Source organism: Pinus tabuliformis, chromosome 9, assembly GCF_031772625.1.
Source record: "Pinus tabuliformis cultivar Carrire ecotype Pingquan chromosome 9, CPIR1, whole genome shotgun sequence".
NCBI classification, from domain to species: domain Eukaryota; kingdom Viridiplantae; phylum Streptophyta; class Pinopsida; order Pinales; family Pinaceae; genus Pinus; species Pinus tabuliformis.
Window position 1 is genome coordinate 1,708,383,914 of NC_142307.1, and position 25,033 is coordinate 1,708,408,946.

Genomic DNA, 25,033 nt, shown 5'->3' on the forward strand with positions numbered 1-25,033 from the left:
GGCCCCAAGCTCACCGGCATACCTAAATAGGAAAAGTGGGTCCATTCCAGGTTGCATGTGACACCGAAAATGCTTGCAATGCTGTGTATAACTTGATTTGTGGTATTCCACCCGTAAATACAGCTTTTGAGTTGATTGACCAGGCCTCCGGAGTACTCCATAAATTGATTAAGAAGTTTCTTGAATCGCCTTGCTATTGTGGTGGATGCTCCCCCAATTAATAAGGTATCATCAGCAAACTGTGAGTGGTTAATGTTTTTTGCTCCATTCCCAAATTTGATACCAGTTATAAGCCCCACTCTACGGTTGTGATCCAAAGCTTGACTAAAAGATTCAGCCATGAGAATGAACAGGTAGGGAGAAAGGGGACAGCCCTGTCTGAGCCCCTGGGAAGATTGGAAAGCTTCACAAGGCCTGCCGTTAACCAGAGGGGAGATCCAGGGCCCAGAAATGCAGGCTACAATCATGTTGATGAAGGATGGCTCAAAGCCCATCTTATTAAGGACAACAATAAGGAAGGAATGCCTTACTCTATCAAAGGCGTTCGCCAGATCAAGTTTTAAGACAAATCCTTTCTCTTTCCTGGATAAACTCGAATGGATGGCTTCTTGTACTAGGAGGATGGAGTCGATGATATGTCTATTAGGGAGGAAACCTCCTTGATTTTCATATATCAAGGAGGGTAGAAGGGGTTTGAGCCTGGTAGCTAAGATTTTGGATATGATTTTATAGGAAGAATTGCAGAGGGAAATGGGTCGGAATCTGGAAAAGGTGGAGGGCCGATTTTCCTTGGGAATGAGGGCAAGAAAGGTGGAGTTGGTGAACCCTCCTAATTTCCCTTTTCTTTGCACCCAACGGATCATCTTTGTCAGGTCCTTTTTTATCAGAGTCCAGTACTCCCTGAAGAAGCAGATGGGAAATCCATCCGGTCCTGGTGCCTTATCAGGATGCAAGCTCCAGATTGCTCTCTTAATTTCCTCTTCCTCAATTTCTTTGCTAAGATTGTCGTTCATCTCCTTAGTGACTCCTTTGGGCAGATGCTGGAGCAAGTCGGAATAATCTTCTGCCCCTTTACTTTCAGTTAGAAGGTCCCTGTAGTGCTTGGAGGCAGCATTCTTTATGGTTTCCTGAGTGCTGTGCCGATTTCCTTCGCTGTCCAAAATTGTGCTTACATTGTTCCTGAGCTTTCGAACGGTAGCCTATTTGTGGAAGTAGGCTGTATTTTTATCTCCCCCCTAAAGCCATAGTTGTCTAGATTTTAGTCGCCATTTGATTTCTTCCTCCCTGTTAATATGGCTTAGCTGTGCATATAAGACACTTTCTTGCTCTTTATTTTGCTGCGATAATCCCTGTTCTTCAATCCTTAACTGAACATCTTCTAGATCACTTTTGACTTTCTTTTTATTCTCTTCTGGTTCGTGATAACTGTCCTTAGCCCAATCTTTTAAAACCTGCTTGATTCTTTTTAGTTTGGATTCCCAGATAAAGCTTGGTGAGCCTTCTACATGCTGGTTCCATGTCTTCTGGACAATTTCTCTAGCTGCAGGAATCTGATTCCAAAGGGGGCTATATTTAAAGGGGATGGGTCCAAGAGAGCAGTGGTTTTCTAAAGTCAAAGTAATGGGGTAGTGATCAGAGGCAGATGAATTGAGGATGTTAGCATATCCTACTGAGAAGGAGGATAGGAATGTGATATTGACTAGAAATCTATCTAGTATTTCCATTATGTTGCCTGTGCCGATCCTACGATTGCTCCAGGTGTATCTGCGGTTTTTGGGAATAATATCAACTAATTCGTGCTCCTGTATGATGGTTTCTAGACGGCCTCTGGAGGGGTCTGGAGCGAAGGTTCCTCCCCTTTTTTCGTTGGCATGAAGAATCAGGTTGAAGTCACCTGCAACTATGATATTAGTATTTCGTTCCCCATCAATGCTTACCTTCAGATCATCCCAGCAGATTTCTTTTTCTCTGTAGTGGTTGGGAGCATAAACATTATATATGGTTACTGTTTGATTGCCTGTTCTGCTGTCAAGAGTGGTTCTGATCCAGTTCTGATGGGAATTTGTTGAAGCACAAACCCATTTACTGTTGTCCCAAATGGTAACGATTCCTCCGGAGGCCCCTCTAGCTTCGCTGATGCTTCCTAAGTACTGTCTCTGTTGGTCTATAATTTTTCTCATTTCATGCTGATCTTGTTTTGTCTCCTGTATCAGCATGATTTCTGGCTTTTCGTTGTGAATTAAATCTCTGAGGGCAGCTATTTTAGAGGGGTGCCCTAAACCCCTGCTGTTCCAAGAAAGGATTTTCATCATGATGCATTGGGCATGCGGAGAGGTGCTCGCCTCTCATGATCTTTGTCGCTTGTCTCTTTTTCTTGGTGCCCAAGGATGAAAGATTCTATTGGGGTTTGCGTGCCCATGGCTATGTCCTTTTGGGCGTTCTCATCCCTATGTTGCTTGGCTGATTTTCTGCCCGGTCCCTGTTTTTTATAAGCATCACTAGGTGCTCCATGTTCTTTGGAGGAACTTCTGGTAATCCTTGATGAAAGAGGCTCAGGAGGGGGCTGAGAAGAGATGGATAGAGGTTGAAGGGAGGCTGGGGGCTCGGAGGGGGGATTATCAAGGACAGAGTCTACCGCGGAGAGGATTAAGAAGGGATTGGAAGAGGAAGGGAGAGGTGATTCATGGGGATGGTGATTAGAGGGGGAGGGAGAGGAGGGGGATGGACGCAGACTAGAGGGTCCAGGGGGTTCAAATTCCAAAGAAGGCTTGGGAGGGGGAGCTGATTTCTTCTTTTTGACTGTTTCCCAATGGCCATCTTGCTCATCATTGTCTACATTAACAATTTTTGTGCATCTATTAGCGAAGTGCCCGTATTCGTGACATACCTTGCATTTGAATGGTATCTGTTCGTAGTCCAGTTGCTGGATATGGCTCCAATCGTCCACTTTCAGCTTTATCGCTTCCGGCAGTCCTCTACCTAAATCCACTTCGACACAGATCCTTGCGCATGCTTGCATGTTGTCCTTGGGCTCGCTACGGTCAATATATTTGCCAACAGCATTCCCTATAGCCCGAACCGACTCATCGCCCAAGCAGTGGAGAGGAAGGTGAGGGAGACGGACCCAGACTGGTACGGCGCTTGGGATATCCAGTTCCGGGTCGAAGTCTGGGGTCCATTTATTGAGATAGAGACCCTTGGAGTCCATGAAGTATGGCCCATTCCTGAAGATCAGATCCTTGTCCTCTTTGGATTCGAAGTGAAAGGTAAAATACCCTTTTCCACAAAATCTGATGGATATTTTCCCTTGGATCTTGTCTGACCAGTTTCGTTCAACCCATCTTTGAACTGTTCTTGGCGATGGCCAAAGCCCTGTAAATTGCCCTATTAGCCCCCTCTCAGCAAGGGAAAGTGCTGCCATGCGAGGGATAGTTGGGGGCAACTGAACTTCCTGAAGAACATCAAGTTTCTTGACAAATTTCGAGATTGCAGGTCTGGGACGTTGTGGGGGGAGAGACTTTACCAGATCAGAGAAGGCTTTTTGAGGATCAGGGTCCTCCTGGTGCAAATCCGATGGGGCCATGGCTGGGCCAAGGCCCAGGCCACTGTGATGCTGGTTATGCAATCTCCGGCAGGTCGCGGGCGCAGCGTTCAGGTCCTGAGAGCGATTGCCCTAGTATACTACCATATATTTTATCTATTATAGCGGAAAAGATTTCTCTAATTACTTAGCATAGAGACTCCTCAACAGTAAACACATTAGAATAATATTCTAATGGTTATAGAACACAACAAGAATTTTAAATAAAAGAGATATTGAAAACAACCTAACTTTTAACAGAGGTGTATCAACCACCACATCTATTAAACAAAGGACATAAAATTAATAAAAGCTTAGTAGCATGCTTAAGTTCAATACACAAATCCTCAAGCTAATCAATGATTAATAAACATAAACTTATTGTAAATCCAACAAAAATGAAGCATCCAACTTAATGGGAACATTATGAGTACCAATGATGATTTTAAAGGTTGTCGGTTCATTACAGAAAACTAAACAATTTTTGATGAAAAACTCACTTCATGAATTCATAATGAGAGAATAAACCCAGGGTAAAATTCCATTAAAAACATGATTTCCATTGTTCTGCCACATTTATATTAGTGTAACATTCTTCTTAAATTTAACCTCCTACTACATTATTTAGAAGTTATATAGAAACTCAAATTTCGATGGCATTTCATTGTCCATATATTTAGCTTCATTATTGCCTTCCACATTCCCCCATTCCTCCTATCAGTGTTCCTTTGCACCTCTCAATGCAATTACTTTTTAAATAGTTGTATAAAGGAGAACAACCCCTTTGGCATACCAATTTCATCTCTAATTTAGGTATAAAATTAAAATCTTACAAATAAGAAATTTTCATACACTAGTTTGATATCCAATTTTTTTCTTTTTTTTTTTTTTAAGTTTGACAGGGCTACATCTTCATCATATCCAATATATCACTCGGATCATGGGGAATTGAACCAATAACTTCACATCAAAGAACCAATGACTTCACATCAAGAAATTCATTAACAGATCTGAGTGGAGAATTGAACCAATAACTTCACATCAAGGAGTGCCCTAAGAGACCACCTGATCACCGTCTATACATCTTCATCATATCCAATATATCACCCGGATCATGGGGAATTGAACCAATAACTTCACATCAAAGAACCAATGACTTCACATCAAGAAATTCATTAACAGATCCGAGTGGAGAATTGAACCAATAACTTCACATCAAGGAGTGCCCTAAGAGACCACCTGATCACCGTCTATACATCTTCATCATATCCAATATATCACCCGGATCATGGGGAATTGAACCAATAACTTCACATCAAAGAACCAATGACTTCACATCAAGAAATTCATTAACAGATCCGAGTGGAGAATTGAACCAATAACTTCACATTAAGAGACCCCCTGATCACCGTCTATCCAATACCCGTCATGAACTATTTGACATCCAATATTTAATAAAATAATATTATTTATAAAATATAAAAAACAATTTAACATCCAATTTAATTATAATCCTAAAATTAAATTATTATTCATTTAATAAAATAATATTATTTATAAAATATAAAAAACAATTTTACATTCGATTTAATTATAATCCTAAAATTAAATTATTATTAATTTAATAAAATAACATTATTTATAAAACATAAGAAACAATTTGGGATTAGATCTTTCGTGATTCATAATGTATATAGATGCTTTTCTTAATAATCACCTAATAATTTGAGTTTCTATATGATTTCTTAATAATTTGAGTTTCTATATGATTTCTAAATAATATAGAAATGCTAGATATTACATGTATTTATGCTTGATGTTAGGAAAGCGTTTAACATGCCCATTAAGTGCCGGGTAAATGATTAAATTAACGCCAATTAAAATTAAAATTGATATCCAATTTATCCAATTCCAGGTTGGAAGGAAAAAACCTGGAAACTTCCGGAATTGTTCAACCAATTTCTTGATAAACGAATGATCGAGTTGTTGTGGACCGTGTTTTAGAGGCTCGGACATTTCTTTGTTTGTGATTTGGAGAGATCAAAATTCTGCGAGGTTCTTTTGTCAATCAAAAAACAGGTATCTGATCTGTTTCATTATGTACTCTGCAAGCTTCAATTTTTTATTAATTTGCGTTAGGGTTTTATTGGAACATGTTTGATGACGAACTGTGAAAAGTTCGTAACTTCGCTGTCACGAATGTGCTTTTATGTGTTTTGATTTTTTATCCTTTTTTTTTTCTTGATTCTGGCGAGGGTTAGGAATTCAGGGGGTGTTGATTATAGTTTTAGCCGTAGGCTTTCGGGCTTTTGGGCTTCGTCAGCTTTACAGAAGTGGGTTGCTTATATCAAATCGGGTTTGCTTATATCAAATCTTTGTGCAGGTTTCAGCGAAATAGCATTTCATTGAGTGGGTATTTGCAAATCAGAGGGTTTTGGGGTCAAATCTGGCAAAATAGTTATTTTGGTTGATATTGTCTTCTTTCATGGGTTTTCCACTTTGAGGATCTCATCTTGGTTTTATAATTCTAGAGAATTGTTGTATTCTTGCATATTTGTGGAATTTTTGGTCGTTTTGTTCAATGGATTTTGACTGCATGATTTCAGGCATTTTGGTTGCTGTAGTTCCCTAAAACTAGGGTTGAGGACCTTATAAATTTCAGATCCGAGGTTGAACGTTGGGACGATTTGGGTTTCATCCTGTTGGCAGTCTTTGTTATTTATCAATAGGTTGTTGGTACTCTTTGTTATTTATCAATAAGTGGTTGTAAGTAAATTCGCACTGGGTGGGTTTCTTTCTTCATTTCCCCCGAATCTTATTTTTAAGAAAAAAAATCCCAGCGATAAGCATTTCGCCAAAATCATTTAGGACTTATGTCTCGCCTTAACACAATAGAACTCTCAAGGAAGGCTTAATATTCAGTTGATCTTACCAGTGAACCTGGGCCTTATTGGCAATATAGACTAACCGAAGTTTTTGGTGTTCTTTTTTGGTTATAATATTTTGTTTGCCCTAATTCCTCAAAGTTATCCTTCTTGGATTTCTTGTTAAATGTCTTTAATTTTGCTTTGGAGAAGATTACTGTATTGGTAAGTTTCATATTTTTGAGGGGGTTATTTTTATTTGCGTATTTTGCAGATGGACGAGGGATCATCATTTGCAGCATCATCGAGTCGTAATTCGAGCTTTTCAAATGGATATGATAACCCACAGAACACGAATAAGAATTCTTCTTCGGGGGGAACTGGTGATGCCGGAAGCTTTGAATGCAACATCTGCCTTGAACTGGCTCAGGACCCAATTGTGACACTCTGTGGTCACCTATTCTGCTGGCCTTGCCTGTACAAATGGCTTCACGGTCATTCGAAGTCTCAAGAGTGCCCTGTATGTAAGGCTTTGGTGGAAGAGGACAAAATTGTTCCCTTGTATGGGCGTGGGAAGGTGGGTTCTCCAGATCCAAGGTCCAAAGCTATTCCTGGTGTAAATATTCCCCACAGGCCTGCTGGGCGGCGGCCAGAAACAGCTCCAGGACTTCATCAATTCCAGCAACAGCCATTTGGCTTTATGGGTGGCGGTCCCGCTCCTATGGCAGCTGCCAGGTTTGGGAATTTCACCTTCTCTGCAGGATTTGGGCTATTTCCATCCCTATTTGGGTTCCAGATGCATGGCTTTCCAGACGGTGTTGGGTATGGTGCAGCGCCAGGGTATAACTATGGCTATTCTAATCCATTTCAAGGTGGTCATCCCCACACATTTCATCACCCTATGACCAGAGCGCAGGAACAAGAAGCTACGCTGTCAAAGTACCTGTTAATTATTGGAGCTTTTGTCATTTTCTGTTTACTTTACTTGTAAATCTGGTTGTAAATTCATTTATTAGCTTGTCAGTATGCTTGGCAGCTAGAATGTGGTAAATCAATCAAGGATGCAAGGGCTTTCCTTCCCTCAAATATATTAATGTTCTAAAGTTTCCATAAACATATTAATGTGATAAAGTTATGTGGTTGATTTTATAATTAACTTGCTGGGACTCGATAAAAGCAGTTGGAAATTATTTCGCAATGAAAGATATTATTTCTTTTGGAAACTTATTTGGAAAATGCTTTGGATTTTTACATCTTTGGAGCTTTGCTCTGCTGATAAACCAAGTGGATAGACTATTGAATCTGGTGAGAATTGGAAATACTTTGTTGCAAAGTGCTAAACTTGTTTTTAGTTAAGATACTGACTTTTCCTGCATCGGTGTTTTTATTCATTGCCATGATTTAACATATCAAATGTTCAGGCGAGTTTTGATTGGTATTTTAAAGAGAAACAATGGTTATCTACTCGTCTGATCAAGTTGGAATAGAGTTGAACTAGACAGGGCATAGGGCTTCCTACAAATAATTGCGAGCGACATTGATGTAAGAACAGATCATTGCATTATGCCTTCTGCCTTCTGCAATTCTTTTCTTCTGTTGTTTTTCTTCTCAATTCTGATGAGGGTTATTGAAGTATACGAACTTTATCATAGGCATTGTTTTTACTTGTTCTGATATGTAAAAGAAATAAATTAAAATTGATACATACATATGGAGATCGAAGGAGAAGCAATGAATTTAATTTGGAAGCATGACGTTTAATTTCATGTTATGGTTTGAGATGTTTTAGTTGTGCAAATAGCTTTATTTGAACATTTGCTATAGAAGAACAAGACGCTCACTTGGGAGAATCTGAAGAAGAGGGGCCTTCTGGGACCTGGTGGTATATGTGTATTTTGCAGGCAGGAGGAGGACAATGTGCACATACTCTTAAAATGCCCCATAGCCGTACAGGTTTGGTATAGTTTGTCTACTTTACTCTCCTTCACATACATTGACCACAGTTCTATAGAAACATGCTTGTTATACAATAGAAACATGCTTGTTATAGTGGAGCACATAGAATAGACATAGTAGGGCCATTCCGCTGATCACATTTTGGGAAATCTGGAAAGCTAGAAATAGCATTATCTTTGATAACATTTTTCACAATGTTGACCGGATCATTGATAGGATTAGACCACTGCTGCTGCCACAACCACATACACCTTCAGTGTCTCACAGATCTATTGATCTATATATCGACCACTGCTGCTGCCACAACCACATACACCTTCAGTGTCTCACAGATCTATTGATCTATATATCTCCTACCGTGCTGGTTTTTTTACGGAGCTGAACAGGGAGGTAGATGCAGATGCAGATGCGTGGATTATAACATGCAGTATAGGATACACTTGGGGATGTAGAACTAATATGGAGGCAGAGGCTATGGCACTTTGGGGGTTTTGGATTATAACATGTAGTATAGGATACAGTTGGGGATGTAGAACTAATATGAAGGCAGAGGCTATGGCACTTTGGGGTTGTTCTGGTTTGCGGGCTTTCTAGATATACACAACTTAAGCATATGTGGAGACTCCCAGGCCATCATTAATTATGCCTTGGGCACCTCCACTATTTCACACGTCCATAGGTCTGGCTCCAGGCCATCATTAATTATGTCTTGGGCACCTCCACTATTTTACACATCTATAGGTCTGGCTCAGGAACATCACATATCTACAAGACACACTTCCGGGAGTCACTATACAACACATCAACAGAGTGCACAACACTGTTGCGGATGTCTTGTCTAAGCAGGGTCTACTTGCCTCCATGGATGGGCTCTGGAGGTGGATGGATGCTCGATAGATGATTGTTTTATGCCTTTCCCTTGAGTTTTTGTTTTCACTGCAATTGACACTGTTTTTGTTTTTCTGCCGTGTCCACATCCCTCATAGGGAATTCACTAATTCACTAATCTGTGCTTTTTTTGTTTTGATTTGGATTGCTATTCACTGTTATATGTTTCTTCCTTCATAATTCTTTTTGGAAAACTGGAAGATATATGTGGACATGGTCACTTATTATAGAACACTGGTCCCGATCCTTTTTGATATGATAAACTGGGCTACTGTCTTTCTATGGTCTATATGGTAACATGTTGTATCAGATGGATCTTGATGTACTGGTTTTAGTATTTTATAACAAAATCAGCATTTTTTCTTTTCTGAAAAAAAAAGAACATAACATGTGCAGAAGTTCGATGCTCATTTTTTTCGGTTCCTTTCAATCTGCAGCTGATTGCAGTGGTTGTAGAGTTTATATTAGCTGTTTTAATGAAGCATGTAAATGTCAAATGGCTTATAAGCCAGTATGGTTTCTGATGTAACGGTCTTTTCTTCTTCTATCGATTGGTTGTTCAATCAGGATGACAAATGACCGATAAGAAGACTGAGACCTTGATGAGATAGGGTGGGTTTTTTTTAGGGCGATTGATTAGTGCCTTTAGCTGGTCTGTTTTGCCTTCGGTTCCCCCATTTACATCTTGTTTTAGGTCTGTTTTGGCTTTGGTCCCCCATCTACATCTTGTGTGGGGTCTGTTTTGCCTTTGGTCCCCCATCTACATCTTGTTTGGGGTCTGTTTTGCCTTTGGTCCCCCATCTACATCTTGTTTGGGCGTCAGCACCAGCAGAGGGATACATTGTGTTTGGGGTCAGCACCATTGGGGGATAAATGTGGATGTGGTTCTACAGAATACTTGCGTTTAAAAGAATCCTATTATGGTATTTTTTTTCTCAACTACTATCCATCAGGTATCTAATTGTTTGAATGGTGCTGGTGTGTCAGTCTGTGTATTGAATTGCTCCGACTTAAAGTGCTTGAGGACCAGGCAAAAACCTGCATACACACTCTAGGATAACTCTCTGAGCAAGTTGGCAGGACGTCTTCTATTTGTGGGCAACATAAAAAGTTCAATTCTGAGGGATGACTGCCTTGAAGTAGATTGCAATCATTTTATGGATTATTTCTCTTACACGTGTCTACATTTTTTTTTTTATTGATTATCTCTTAAAGGTGTGTGCAATCATTTTATGGATTATTTCTCTTATATGCGTGTTGGTGTTGAAGATCATGTTGCCTTGAAATGGTTGCAATTATTTTATTAATTATTTCTCTTGAGTAAGTTTATATTTTATTAAATTTTTGTCCGGTAATACATTGGAAATGTGTTACATTTTTGTTCATGTGATTAATTATTTCTCTATAGTATGCTTTTTATTTTATTTTTCTGAAACATGGATGAATATATATATTCTATTAAATTTGTGCCCGGTAATACATAGGAAATGTGTTACATTTTTGTTCATGCTTCTTTTTTCCCTTTTGATTGATCTTTGTGACTAGCATTTTTAAGGGGCTTGCGGTTTTTTCAAGGTTCATTACATTTCTATATGTATACAGAAACCTTCTAAGAAAAGGCAAAATTTATAACAATGCATGTATTACTTAATGCTTGTTGAGGTTGGGGGATTGTTGCATGTTGTTCTAGCTCTCACAACTAGATATATTGGAGTTGTTGCACATAAATTGAATTTGTTACTCTAACTCCACAATTTGTCTACAACGATATATTGGAGTTGTTGCATATAAATTGAATTTGTTCCTCCAACTACCCAATTTGTTGTTGCACATAAATTGAATTTGTTCCTCTAGCTACCCAATTTGTTCACGCAGGGCCTCTGTTTCATCCTCTTGTCTGGTTAACTTTGCTTTCAAAATTTGTATCTCTTCTAGCACATGGGCATTTAGTTCCATCAACTCCCTCATTCACAGATTCATTGTTATTAGATCCATTTTTAACTCCTCCATTTGATTTAACATTTGAGAGACCTTTTCTTTGCAAATGCATCTTGTATGTCCTTCATAGTTGCTAGTGCTCAATTCTTTTGCTACAAGAGTTCTCATTTTGGGCGAAATGGCCATAAGGAGTTTGTTGCTTCCCAAGTTTGCAAGCCAAACCCTTGCCTCCAATATCCAAGTAGATTGAAGGGTGCCTTCGAGTTCTATTCCAAATTGGTGTCAAGCACTAAGATTTTCTTTATCCTTGTACTTGTCACTATATGACAAGGCATGTTGCTTTAGGAGTTTTCAATTTTTGGTTGCCTCTGGACTCAGAGCACAAACACAAGCAGGTGGTGGACTCTTGAGAGTTTGTGGATAAGTATGTCAAGGTATTTCGTGCATGGAAACTTCATTTTTTGTCCCTTCTATAGCAAGGGAATTGACACGCACAAGGGGTGGCCAAATTATGGCATTGCCATATACAAGGTACTTAGATGCTACGAACCCCTCATTGGACTAGAGGCAAATTAGCTATGGATGACGATTTGGCTCACTAGTTAGGTCACCTGACATGGGACATGCAAAACACAAAAATATGAGTCTGACAAGGGACATAGAGACCCCTCAGAATAGGACACATAATATTACACAAATTCTCATGAAAATATATGTAACAAATGCAATCATATAGATTCAAATTTCATACATGTACATTGTAAGTTTGTACCATTATGCATACAATCATGATTCATCAATGATACAAGTTTACAACTAAAAATTAACCATAAACACAATAAATTAACCATAAGTTGTAGTTTTTTTATTAAGTCATCACGATCAAAATGTATTACCTAGGTATTGAGTCACGAGGACTCTTGAGTAGGGATGTCAATGGAAAATAGAAAATAAGTTACAAAAGAAGGTAGGCACTAAAACTCGGAATCATAGAATGGGAAGGGAGAATCTCATAGGACGCTGCCTATAGCAAATAGTCATTAACATCAAAATCAACATCAATACCACCACTACTCTCTTATGCATCCTCCTCTGTATCTAATGTAATTTTTGCACATTTTGATGTAGAGGATGACCTTTCAAGAGTATCACTACCGTTAAAAGTGACCGGGTTTACCACTAAGTCATTAAGATCCAAGTTGGTCAATGCCAACTCAACATTGTTGTCTAAACATGTCATAAGAAAACATATCACACATCTTTGTCTCTCTTCAACCACTCCTACTTGTAAATAAGACAAAGCTTGGTGTGCACATACACCATTGTCTCTAATTTGGATTGCTCCCCAACTCTGTTTTTTTTCAAAGTAAACCAAGTTTCCATATGTGCTCCAATTCCTCTTGCAACAAGAGGATGAAGTAACTTGAGAGATGAGTGTCATGACTAATTGTTGTAGAGGGCATGTTGCCCCATGAGTTGCCCACCAAGAATAGGGCTTTTTAGACCCCTTGCCTCTAATAACATCATAGCTTTCAAATTGCCCAGTGCTAGTGGAAAACTTTGCAAAGACATCCTACACCTCATCAAAGGGATGCTCTATCTTGAAATAGATGTCTTAATTCATCTTTTCTCCCTTGTGAAATCTCATCATCCATGTGAGGAGGGAATCTACGTGAAGGTTCACCATTCAGCCACTCATGGTTGTAGTATTTTGGATTCAATGAGTGAGTTAGACAATGCAAAGGTGTGTAATTCTTGTCCCACATATTGACAAGAGTATCATGTGTGATGGTGAAGGTCTCTGCCAATTTCTCATACTTGGGGCACTCACTCTGAAAGGTAATGGTTATCGGACTCAACCGTGGAATCTCTTCCCTCGTAAACCTATCTTAGGATTTGGTCTGTATTTGCAAATCACAACAAAGCAATGATATGGTCCATGATTTTAATAGTAAGATCTACCTTGTCCCACCAAGCATCATCTAAAACTATGTCCTTGACTCTTTTTTAGGTTGCTTGGTCTATCTTTCTCCAAAAAGACCAAAACTTTGAAATAACCATGGACCCAAGAGTGGTCTTAACCTCTTTCAACCTCTTCAACATGATGAATGCAGAGGAAATTTGAATATCTGCAATCTTCAACAATGATAATGTGTGTACTCTTTGTAAACACAACAAAGCAATGATATTGTCCATGATTTAATAATAAGATCTACCTTGTCCCACCAAGCATCATCTAAACTATGTCCTTGACTCTTTTTTAGGTTGCTTGGTCTATCTTTCTCCAAAAAGACCAAAACTTTGAAATAACCATGGACCCAAGAGTGGTCTTAACCTCCTTCAACCTCTTCAGCATGATGAATGCAGAGGAAATTTGAATATCTACAATCTTCAACAATGATAATGTGTGTACTCTTTGTAGATTGTGAGGGCATTGGTATGATTTTGTACAAGTTGTGAATATGTCGTGCATCTTCAATAAGAATTCCAATCCAAGGTACATCAAAAGCAATAGATTTAAGTGATAAATTCAAGGAATGGGCACTGTAACATGTCCAAAATACTTGTGGATATCTAGCTTCCACAATCATGCTAGCATCATTGCAAACGGGTTCATTGTCTGTAATGATTGCTCACAGGAATCAACACCTACATGTTCAATAACTTTAATGAACAACTCACCCATAGATAATGCATCCTTGTATTTTCCAAAAGCATCCACTGCTTTCAAGAAAATTGGTCCATTCAAGGAAGATACCGTGAAGTTGATGAGTGGATGGTGTGTTGCATTTGTTCATCCATCAAAAACAATAGTAACCCTACATGTTGGCCATATTTTATCCACCATATTTTTCTTACTCAACAATGTGGTTCTAAGCCTCTCTGACTCACGAGGTGCATACCTCAATGGAGCCCCTTGAGCTAACCTCTCTTTCTAATTCTTTCCTCTTAGATGTAGTCACTCATAAACATGCTCCAATTCCATAAGATGGTAAGCTCAACAAATGTGTTTTAACACACGAAAATATGTGCTTTTGAATTGAGTGTTGCAAAAGTTGCATTTCCAAATAACATTGCCTCCTCCCTTTAACTCGATGTCTAACCCTTGATATCTTGTAACATACTTTGATAAGGGATATTTACTTTCTTGAGCTTGTTGTCTTGCTAAATTGATGTTTTTCTCAACATTTGAAGTTGTTGCAGCGTCACCTCCAAAACACGCCAATCTCTTATGTTGTTCGCTCCCATAGTCCCATGGCTCCAAAACCACAATTGCGAATGAGCAAAACCAACCCAATTTTGGCTTTTATCAAGCTCGTGGGTCACTTTTTGGCGGACACATTTGAAAATTGCGATTAGTTATGGGAGTGAATCGAACCCCTGTAGGGCACGAATCTTGATTTTGTCACATGATCTTTAAACACTTGTCCCTCGATAATCATGCATGACACGATGGATTTGTGACACGTGGGGGGCGAGCAAATTCAGTGACTTTGCTCACCAATTTTTTTGCTTGATACATCCCAAAGAACATGTCAGTTTGTGCGACTCTACTGTTGGCTATATGTCTTGAGCCAGTGGTTCGAAGTGGAAGTCTCCGGATTTTGTTGATACTGCAATGACTTGACATCACCCATTCTCATCACGATCTCACATCCTTATGGCATAGTTGTGACATTTCATTTAATAAATGATTCCCGCATAAGAGCCATCGTTGTTGTGAGAGATTGCCCTGTGGTGCTCTTGCATTGTGCCTTGCATATGGTTTCAATCTCGTGAGAATATTATGTGTGTTTGGCCTTTGTATGCAAAGAACTTAATGGGGTTGCCATGACATCCCTCAGACCCCTTTCACATTTTATATTGCTATGTCTTCCTTCAATCATGAGCCCTATTTTTTGAGCACTTGGCTTGACAATTGATATATATATATATATATATATATTGTTAAAATAGAACATGATCTCCCTTTTAAAATTAGGGTGAATTCCCTTACCTCAATTTTACATATACCTCTAATTTCCCTGTTGGGAGGTGGCAGGCATGGTTGGCACAGTTATCAGTGTTTGAATTGTGTTGTTTGAGAATATCAAAGGGTTGTTTGTTTGGAATGTTGTCTAGAAGCTTCCTTATTATGTTCAAAAAATTCTTCAAATGAGTATCTTTGGGTGAGGTTCGATTGCATAAGTGTTGTATAATGATAAGTGAAACCCTGGACATCTTGATGTTGGGCACTTGTGCCACGGTAGCTAATATTAAGCCTTGCAACATGTCATGCATTTGTGCTTGGTTGTTTGTCATTTGCTCCAATTCCATGCATATTTCTTGACTTAGTTCCTCTAGAATTGTACAATACCCCTCCCTGTCTTACCACCTCTATAATATATTTTAAATGATTTTTTTTAGTAATTTTTTTTTATCATTTTAATTAGAAATTATTGAAATTGTAAAATTAAATTGTTCAGTGTATAAAATGTGAATAATTTAAAGTGAAAATTATAATTAAAAATAAATAACAAAAACATTAACATTTAGGCTCCGCTTTTCTTTACACAATATCAATAATCCTAAGCAATTGTGCACGACCTTAGAAATGGATTTGACTCATTCTATTGATCATTGCTCTTGCTTATGTGGATGTTGTTATTTTAGTTGGCATTGCCTTGAAATGGTTTGAAATCATGTTATGGATTTTATGGCCACTAGTGCATTTTTCATAGACAATTGGAGGTTGCACATAATTGGATTATAACTATTGCACATAATACGACAGTTATTATAAATATAATTGTAATTGTGGTTCCCAAAACAAATTATATATTTGCGATATATAATGTAATTTAATTGTATATAATAGGGTGAATATTATAAAGATATTTGTAGTAGTGTTTTGTGGTTTTTAAATATTTTTTGCCTAATTTATAGTTTTCCTAAGGAAATATTGTTAGGTCCCTATAATACTAGTGATAACCCAATTATTATTGTAGTTGTATCCCTTATTAATATTGTTGTGCCCCTATTGTCCCCATATTGTTATTATTGTGCCCCATAGAATCTCTCTATTGTTATTTTTATGCCTTTATATTATTATTGTTAGGTCAGCTGAGTTATATTGTGACTTCTTAGACTCCTATATATAGAAAGGAGGTTTTGTCATTTGAATCATCAAAGAATTATTTATTTGTGTAATGTAAAGGAGGTTGCCCCCTCGAAGACGTTGAATTCTAAAACATTGATCTATCTTTTCTATCTTTTGTGCGCTGGTTTCATAACATTTGGTATCAGAGCTTTGGATTCTAGGGTTTCGCTGCTCCAAATAGGTCATCGTGGCATTTTCGCTATAACTTTTTTTTGCGACGTTTCAAAAGTGAAAAGAAAAACCCATTTGAGACGAAATCGCACTGAACCTTGAGTCTGAATTTCAGAGCTTTTCACGCTATATTTGCGGAGATATGATATGAGGAAGTTGGTCTTTTTGTAGACCCCTGAATTACATTCCAAACAGGTGACTTGGGGAAAATCGTCATAACTTTCTCTTTGAGCATCGAATTGAAATTTCGTAAGAATGTACAAAAAGAGGACGGGTTGTAGTTTCTTGTATATATTTTTCAGAGCCAAAGGTCGAAACAGGGACATGTGGCGTGTCATACAAGTTCGCTCCACTGAACTAGTCTATAATCAGGTCACTGTGGGAGATTTGGCATAACTCTTCCTTAGAGAATTTTGGATCAGAGTGGTGGCATTGGAAAGAGGACACAGAGGGATACTGCAGGTCGCAATTTCCGAACTGGATGATTCAAAATTACAGAGATACATCAGAGACAATATCGAGCTCCTACAAAGTGAAAAAATGTGTATAGATTTTTTTAAATTTTTGCTTAAGTTTGGTTTGAAAATTTATTTTAAAGGAATTCAAAGGGCATAGTAAAGCATTTATCGGTAACTGATGCCCCGAGGAAAGAAAATGCAAACACCTAGTAAGCAACTTAGAAGCTCTAGCATGAATGATGAAGAAGAAGAAGAAATGCTACATGATATATCAAAATTACAAGACCAAGTGCAACAAATGTCACTCTCACAAAAACTAATAGAAGCTAAGATAAATGGTGTGGAATCTAAGATAAAGGGTATGGAAGCTAAGATGAATGGCGTGGAAGCTAAGATGGACAATTTGAAGATAGATTTGAAGACAGATTTGACACATTTTTTACAAGAAATACTTACTAATGGTGAAAGGGTAGTAAAAGAAACTCATGATGCGAACAAAAGAAATGTTAATCATGATTTCATAGACTCTAATGTTGGATCGAAGACCCACCATATTCCAAAAATCGATATGAAGAAGTTTGATGGCAAGGATCCTGCAACATGGATATTACAAATGGAGCAATTTTTCGATCTCAATAATGTGCAAAACACACAAAAGGTATGTATTGCAACTTTATATTTAGAACCAAATCAGTTTGTATGGTATCAATGGCTTTGCTCTCGTAAACAAATTATTACTTGGGAATTTTTTACGGAAGAATTGACAACACATTATGAGGATACAAAAAGCAACACTTTTTTTAGCCAAGTGATAAGTCTCAAACAGAAGGGTTCAATAATGGAGCACATTGAGGAGTTCCAAAAATTGAACATAAGAGTAAAAAATATTCTAGAGGAGCATATGATTGATGTGTTCATTAGGGACTTTAAAGGATAATATCCAGCATGATGTTCGCCTTCGGGAATCTGATTCATTAGAGAATGCATTCAAGTTCGCAAAAAAAATGGAAAGCAAAATTATGGCAACCAGGAAGCATACCACTCATAACTATAAAGATGGAAGTGTTGTTTCCCCTAGTCTTCCACAACCTATAAGGTTGGCACCACAACAATTGGAAGGAAAAATAGCAAAAGGGCTTTGCTACAGTTGTGATAGCAAATACACTGAAGGTCATAAGTGTGCTAAGAAGAAATTATTCTACATAGATTGTGAAGAGGAAGAAGAAAAGGAGCAAGAAATGTCAAAAGAAGAGGATATACTCCAGGAACAAAACCTAGATAAAGAAGAAATGAATCCGACAATATCTTTTAATGCATTGGCTGGAATTACCACTCCTCAAACCATCAAGATAGAAGGACAAATCAAGAAGAAAAAAGTAATAGTGTTGATTGATTCAGGAAGTACCCACAATTTTATTCATTGTAAGGTAGCAAAAGAATTGAATTGCTTCCTATATCTAGCACCAGAGTGTCAAGTGATTGTTGCAAATGGAGGAACAATAAATTGCTCTGGAAAATGCCATAATATCAAGCTATCCATAGGATAATATGTATTAACTAGCCCAATGCTTTCCATTCCAATGGGAGGTGCTGATGTTGTCCTAGGAGTCCAATCGCTACAATCCTTGGGTACAATAGCTTTTAATTTTCAAGATTTTTTCATGAAATTTTCTGCGGAAGGAAAGGAAGTTGAATTAAGGGGTATTGCAGGGAAATCGGGAAAGATAATCAGCTCTAACGGTATGACAAAGCTTCTAAAAAAGGAACAAAGAGGTGTAACTGCACAATTATGTTCGTTAGATGTTTCCACATCGAAATCATGTATTTGTCTAGATCTCCAAAAAGTCTTGGACAATCATTCCAAGGTATTTGAGACTCCCAAAGGTCTCCCACCTATTCGTGATCATGATCATGCTATTCATCTAAATCCAGGAAGTGTTCCTTCAAACATCAGGCCGTACAAATATCCCTATGCCCAAAAGAGTGAAATTGAACGTATAGTTGCAGAAATGCTAGAGGCTGGTATAATTCAACCTAGTCAAAGTTCTCTCTGCTCTAGTGGTATTGGTGCACAAGAAGGATGAATCATGGCGCATGTGTCCGGATTATAGGGAGCTCAACAAGCTCACTATTAAAGATAAGTTTCCCATTCCTGTCATTGATGAATTACTGGATGAATTGCATGGATAAATTTACTTCACCAAATTGGATCTTCGTTCAGGATATCATCAAATCAGAATGAAGACTGAAGACATTCCAAAAACAACATTTAGAACTCATGAAGGTCATTATGAATTTTTGGTCATACCTTTTGGCCTTACCAATGCACCTTCTACATTTCAAGGTTTGATGAATTCCATTTTCAAACCCACCCTTAGAAAATTTGTGTTAGTATTTTTTGATGATATACTAATCTACAGCAAGTCTTGGAAGGATCATGTTGAACATGTTGACAGGGTGCTACAACTATTGGAGGAGAAACACTTATATGCAAAAAGATCCAAATATTTCTTTGGAGTACAAGAGGTGGAATATCTGGGTCATATTGTATCTCATGAAGGAGTTAAGGTAGACCCTAGCAAAATTAAAGCCATTAAGGAATGGAAAAACCCCACATCCATAAAGCATATGCGAGGATTTCTTGGGTTGACAGGGTATTATCGCAAGTTTGTTAAGAATTATGGGAGAATAGCAGCACCTCTAACAACATTATTGAAGAAAGATGCATTTTCATGGACTCCAGAAGCAACAAAGGTCTTCGAACAACGTAAAAAGGAAGTGTGCCAAGCACCGGTCTTAGCTACACCGAACTTCACAAAAACCTTTATTGTGGAATGTGATGCTTCAAGAAATAAAATTGGTGTTGTTTTAATGCAAGATGAAAGACCCATTGCTTCTGAAAGTCGTCCAATCAAGGGAAAGTTTTTACACAAAACTATTTATGAGAAGGAAATGTTGGCAATACTACATGCACTTAAGAAGTGGCGACCCTACCTAATGGGAAGACACTTCAAGGTAAAAACGGATCATGATAGCCTTAAATACTTTTTAGAATAAAGATTATCCTCTGAAGAGCAACAAAAGTGGGTCACAAAGATGTTGGGTTATGACTTTGAAATCATCTACAAAAAATGGAAGAAAAATGTGGTGGCAGATGCACTCTTAAGAAAGGATGAGGATGTGGAAGCATTGTTGTGCGCCATTGCTATTATCCAATCAGATTGGATCAAAGAAGCAACAGAGGAATGAAAGAATGATGAAGAAGTGTGGGCACTTATTCGAAAGTTACAACAAGATTCTAGTACATCTGATACATTTAGCTGGAAAATGATGCGTTATGGTACAAAGATCACTTATACCTCTGTAAGAATTCCCAACTCAAACAAAAGATTCTTATGGAATTGCACGCTTCTCCCTTAGGAGGGCACTCAGGATTTTTAAAAACTTACCACAGGGTTAAGAAGGAATTTTTTTGGGATGACCTTAAATCGGATATTCAAAATTTTGTGGTGGAATGTTTGGTTTTCCAACAAAATAAAATTGAAACAATTAAGACCCCGGGTCTATTACAACCTTTATCCATTCCAAGCCAACGTTGGGAGGAGGTTTCAATGGATTTTATCACAAGTTCACCCAAGTCTGAGGGAAAGAGTGTCATCATGGTGGTAGTTGACAGACTTACCAAGTATGTGCACTTTTGTGCATTATCACATCCATTTAAAACCAGCACAGTTTCTACTGCATTTATGGAAACAATTCAAAAGCTACATGGAAACCCAAAGATTATTATAAAAGTGACAGAGATCCCATTTTCACTGGAAATTTTTGGACATAATTATTTTCTTGTCTCGGTACTCAGTTAGCTCATAGCTCATCTTATCATCCTCAATCTGATGGGAAAACTGAGGTAGTAAACAAACATTTGGAAGGATATCTTCGTTGCTTTGTATCTGATAAACGAACACAATGGGTCAAATGGTTGCCTCTGGCTGAATGGTGGTATAACACTTCCTTCCATACAGTAACAAAAATGACCCCATTTATGGCACTTTATGGATATCAGCCACCATCCATCACATCATATTTAAGAGAAAATTCTAAGGTTCAAGCAGTGGAACATCACATTGAGCATCAACAACAAGTCCTCCAACTCTTAAAGGATAACCTCATGTTGGCGCAGAATAGAATGAAACAACAGGCAGATCAACATCGCAACGAAAGAAGTTTTGATGTAGGTGATTGGTATTCCTACGGCTACAACCATATAAACAAATGTCCCTTAAGCAAGCTAAGAAGGATAATAAATTATCACCAAAGTATTATGGTCCATACAAGGTGTTGCAAAAGATTGGTACTATGGCATACAAATTGGAGCTTTCTGCAACTTCTCGAGTGCACCCAGTATTCCATGTTTCATGTTTAAAGAAGTTTATAGGCGACAAGCTCCTAGTTCAAACAATATTGCCAGAACTTGATGAGGAAGGAAAAATTATATTGGAACCGGAAGCAGTCACAGAAACAAGTACTCAACAGCTACAAAAGCAATCAATTTCGGAGTATCTCATCAAGTGGAAGAACTTATCCGCTGAAGATTCCACATGGGAGGATGAGAACTTTATACAGAAGCATCCAGAACTACTCAAGTGTTGAGGACAACACTTTTTTGAAGGAGAGGGGCATGTTAGGTCCCTATAATACTAGTGATTACCCCATTACTATTGTAGTTGTATCCCTTATTAATATTGTTGTGCCGTTGTTGTCCCCATATTGTTATTACTGTGCCTTTATATTATTATTGTTAGGTCGGCTCGGTTATATTGTGACTCCTTAGACTTCTATATATAGAAAGGAGGTTTTGTCATTTGAATCATCAAAGAATCATTCATTTGTGTAATGTAAAGGAGGTTGCCCCCTCGAAGATGCTAAATTCTATGGCGTTGATCTATCTTTTCCATCTTTCGTGAGCTAGTTTCATAACAAATATCCAGGTAGATCCACTTGGAGGAATCACTTCCTATTGGCTTATTAACAAAGCCTAACCCCAAGGGCATCGAGGGAAATTGACCCCATGACTTCCCATTAGCAAGGTGCTTTTGCAACGAGAACTCGACCAATTGAGCTAACCCCAGGTTTGCCTAATTTATAGTTAGAAGGATATAACTTGGTTATTAAAAGGAAAATTGTGCTCTAGAAAAAATTTTGTAGTTTGTATAACTTAGTCATTGAAAGATAAATTAAATTTTAGAAATCATTTCATCATTTGATATAAATTTTTGATTTTAATATGTCGAAAAGAAATTAATAAAATGATTTATGATATTAATAAAAAAAATCACTATTGTTCCAACTTTATTTATGTATCAAGATTGAAACATGATGCAACATGCGACATGATTGTCTATGGTTATGGTTTAATGTGTAATTAGTTCTTGGCATACTAAGATAAGTGGTTGGAGGGTGCAAATAATAGGTTGATTGCACATAATAGAGCAACTATTATAAAGATAATTGTAATTGTGGTTCTTGTTGGTCAATAATTGTCATTGATGTCAATATGAGCACTGATGAAGATAATGATGACATGGATGATTGTTGAAAGTCACACTTGGAGCCCTAATGAAGATACCCTAACCCTTATGCCTAGATTCATGTCACCTTGCTCTAATTCTAATATCCTAGTCTCAATGACTTAATGCATGAAGAATCCTATACGCCAAGGTTTGTACTACAATTCTATAACAATCATAAAGAAAAATATTTTTATTAACATTTTGAGACATCATCTTAAAATTCCTCTTTCACCAACTTGTAGAGGACAATTTTCCCTTTTTAACGAGTTATCACTCACCCTCTAACTCCTAGTCTATTAGAAAATGATTTTTTAAGATGATATAAATATATTCCTTACCCTAGCTGACCTAAGCCTACCTGTATATGTCGACTTCATGGCTAAACGACATGTCTCTTCATTGAAGGTCAAAATCAGTATAAATACAAGTCAAAACACTTCATCTCAATCTATCATTCAGTGAAGATCATCACATAGATATAGAACAACAAGGAGAGTTCACATCTCGTGAACTAAGGAGGTCAAGAGAACATAAGTGTGCACTAATTCTATTTTTGTTGAACTACAAAACTCGGTTTATAACGTCACCTGTGGAGCTACATACTTCGGACCTCTGTGCAGGCTTGTGGAGGAGTTGAGGCACCAAACCTGTAATATTTAATCCCATCTCACCTCAAAAAGTCCACGTGGAGGGTTGGTTGAAGGCACAATCTGCAAGAGTGTGGACAATATACTAGAGGTTCGAACCTGTGGATTAAAACTTTACCTCTGACCTGTAAAACTACACCTTGGACCAATCATATTATACCGTGGAGTTGTGGCAGTATTACACCCCTAGACTTGTGATAAAACACTTGTTGAAGGCTCGGTTATAACATCTATGGCTCGGATATACATCTGTGAAGGGTTATTTATTACATCTGTGGAGAAAGACTGTCACATGTGGAAAGTTCGGATACCTGTGATAAGCTTCAGGATAGTGGTTTGTGGTTTTTATATATTTTCTGCCTAATTTATAGTTTTCCTAAGGAAATATCCAGGTAGATCCACTTGGAGGAATCATTTCATGTCAGCGTATTAACAAAGCCTAACCCCAAGGGCATCGAGAAGAATTGACCCCGTGACCTCCCATTAGCAAGGTGATTTTGCAATGAGAACTCGACCAATTGAGCTAACCCCCAGTTGTGCCTAATTTATAGTTAGAAGAATATAACTTGGCTATTAAAAGGAAAATTGTGCTCTAGAAATATTTTTGTAGTTCGTATAACCTAGTCATTGAAAGATAAATTAAATTTTAGAAATCATTTCATCATTTGATATAAAATTTTGATTTTAATATGTCAAAAGAAATTAATAAAATGATTTATGGTATTAATATAAAAAAAATCACTATTATTCCAACTTGATTTATGTATCAAGATTGAAACACAATGCAACATGCGACATGATTGTCTACGGTTATGGTTTAATGTGTAATTAGTTTTTGGCATATTGAGATAAGTAGTTGGAGGGTGCAAATAATAGGTTTATTGCACATAATAGAGCAACTATTATAAAGATAATTGTAATTGTGGTTCTTGTTGGTCAATAATTGTCATTGATGTCAATATGAGCACTGATGAAGATAATGATGACATGGATGATTGTTGAAAGTCACACTTGGGACCCTAATGAAGATAAGCTGACCCTTATGCCTAAATTCATGTCACCTTGCTCTAATTCTAATATCCTAGTCTCAATGACTTAATGCATGAAGAATCCTATACGCCAAGGTTTGTACTACAATTCTATAACAAGCATAAAGAAAAATATTTTTATTAACATTTTGAGACAGCATCTTAAAATGCCTCTTTCACCAACTTGTAGAGGAAAATTTTTCCTTTCTAACAAGCTATCACTCACCCTCTAACTCCTAGTCCATTAGAAAATGATTTTTTAAGATGATATAAATATATTCCTTACCCTAGCCGACCTAAGCCTACCCGTATATGTCGGCTCCATGGCCAAGAGACATGTCTCTTCATTGAAGGTTGAAATCAGTATAAATACAAGTCAAAACACTTCATTTTAATCCATCATTCAGTGAAGACCATCACAGAGATATAGAACAACAAGAAGAGTTCACATCTCGTGAACTAAGGAGGTCAAGAGAACATTAGTGTGGGCTAATTCTATTTTTGCTGAACTACAAAACTCGATTTATACCATCACTTGTGGAGCTACATACTTCGGACCTCTGTGCAGGCCTGTGGAGGAGTTGAGGCGTGGAGGGTTGGTTGAAGGCACAATCTGCAAGAGTGTGAACAGTATACTAGAGGCTCGAACCTGTGGCTTAAAACTTTACCTTTGACCTGTAAAACTACACCTCGGACCAATGATATTATACCGTGGAGTTGTGGCAATATTACACCCCTAGACTTATGATAAATCACTTGTTGAAGGCTTGGTTATAACATCTATGTCTCGGAT

At 37.7% G+C, this 25,033-nt stretch overlaps 2 protein-coding genes across 4 annotated transcripts; one reads left to right on the forward strand and one right to left on the reverse strand.

The window, feature by feature from the left end:
- Positions 1 to 1,235: 1,235 nt before the first annotated feature.
- LOC149155492 (uncharacterized) lies at positions 1,236 to 2,216 on the reverse strand. The gene has a single exon (XM_089444437.1). The coding sequence runs from the start codon at positions 2,214 to 2,216 to the stop codon at positions 1,236 to 1,238; it is 981 nt and encodes a 326-aa protein (XP_089300563.1).
- A 3,231-nt stretch (positions 2,217 to 5,447) lies between these two features.
- LOC149155493 (uncharacterized) lies at positions 5,448 to 7,667 on the forward strand. Of its 3 annotated transcripts, none has more exons than XM_089445642.1 (2): positions 5,448 to 5,659; positions 6,719 to 7,667. In XM_089445642.1, the coding sequence occupies exon 2, from the start codon at positions 6,719 to 6,721 to the stop codon at positions 7,433 to 7,435; it is 717 nt and encodes a 238-aa protein (XP_089301768.1). In that variant the 5' UTR covers positions 5,448 to 5,659; the 3' UTR covers positions 7,436 to 7,667. The 3 variants fall into 3 exon arrangements, with proteins under 3 accessions (XP_089301768.1, XP_089301770.1, XP_089301769.1); XM_089445644.1 differs by lacking the exon at positions 5,448 to 5,659 and adding an exon at positions 5,778 to 5,913; XM_089445643.1 differs by lacking the exon at positions 5,448 to 5,659 and adding an exon at positions 5,838 to 5,989.
- The last annotated feature ends 17,366 nt before the right edge of the window (positions 7,668 to 25,033 follow it).

Coding starts and splice junctions, on each gene's coding strand:
- LOC149155492 (XM_089444437.1), bottom strand. CDS start 2,216: ATGCTGATACAGGAGACAAAACAAGATCAGCATGAAATGAGAAAAATT.
- LOC149155493 (XM_089445642.1), top strand. CDS start 6,719: ATGGACGAGGGATCATCATTTGCAGCATCATCGAGTCGTAATTCGAGC.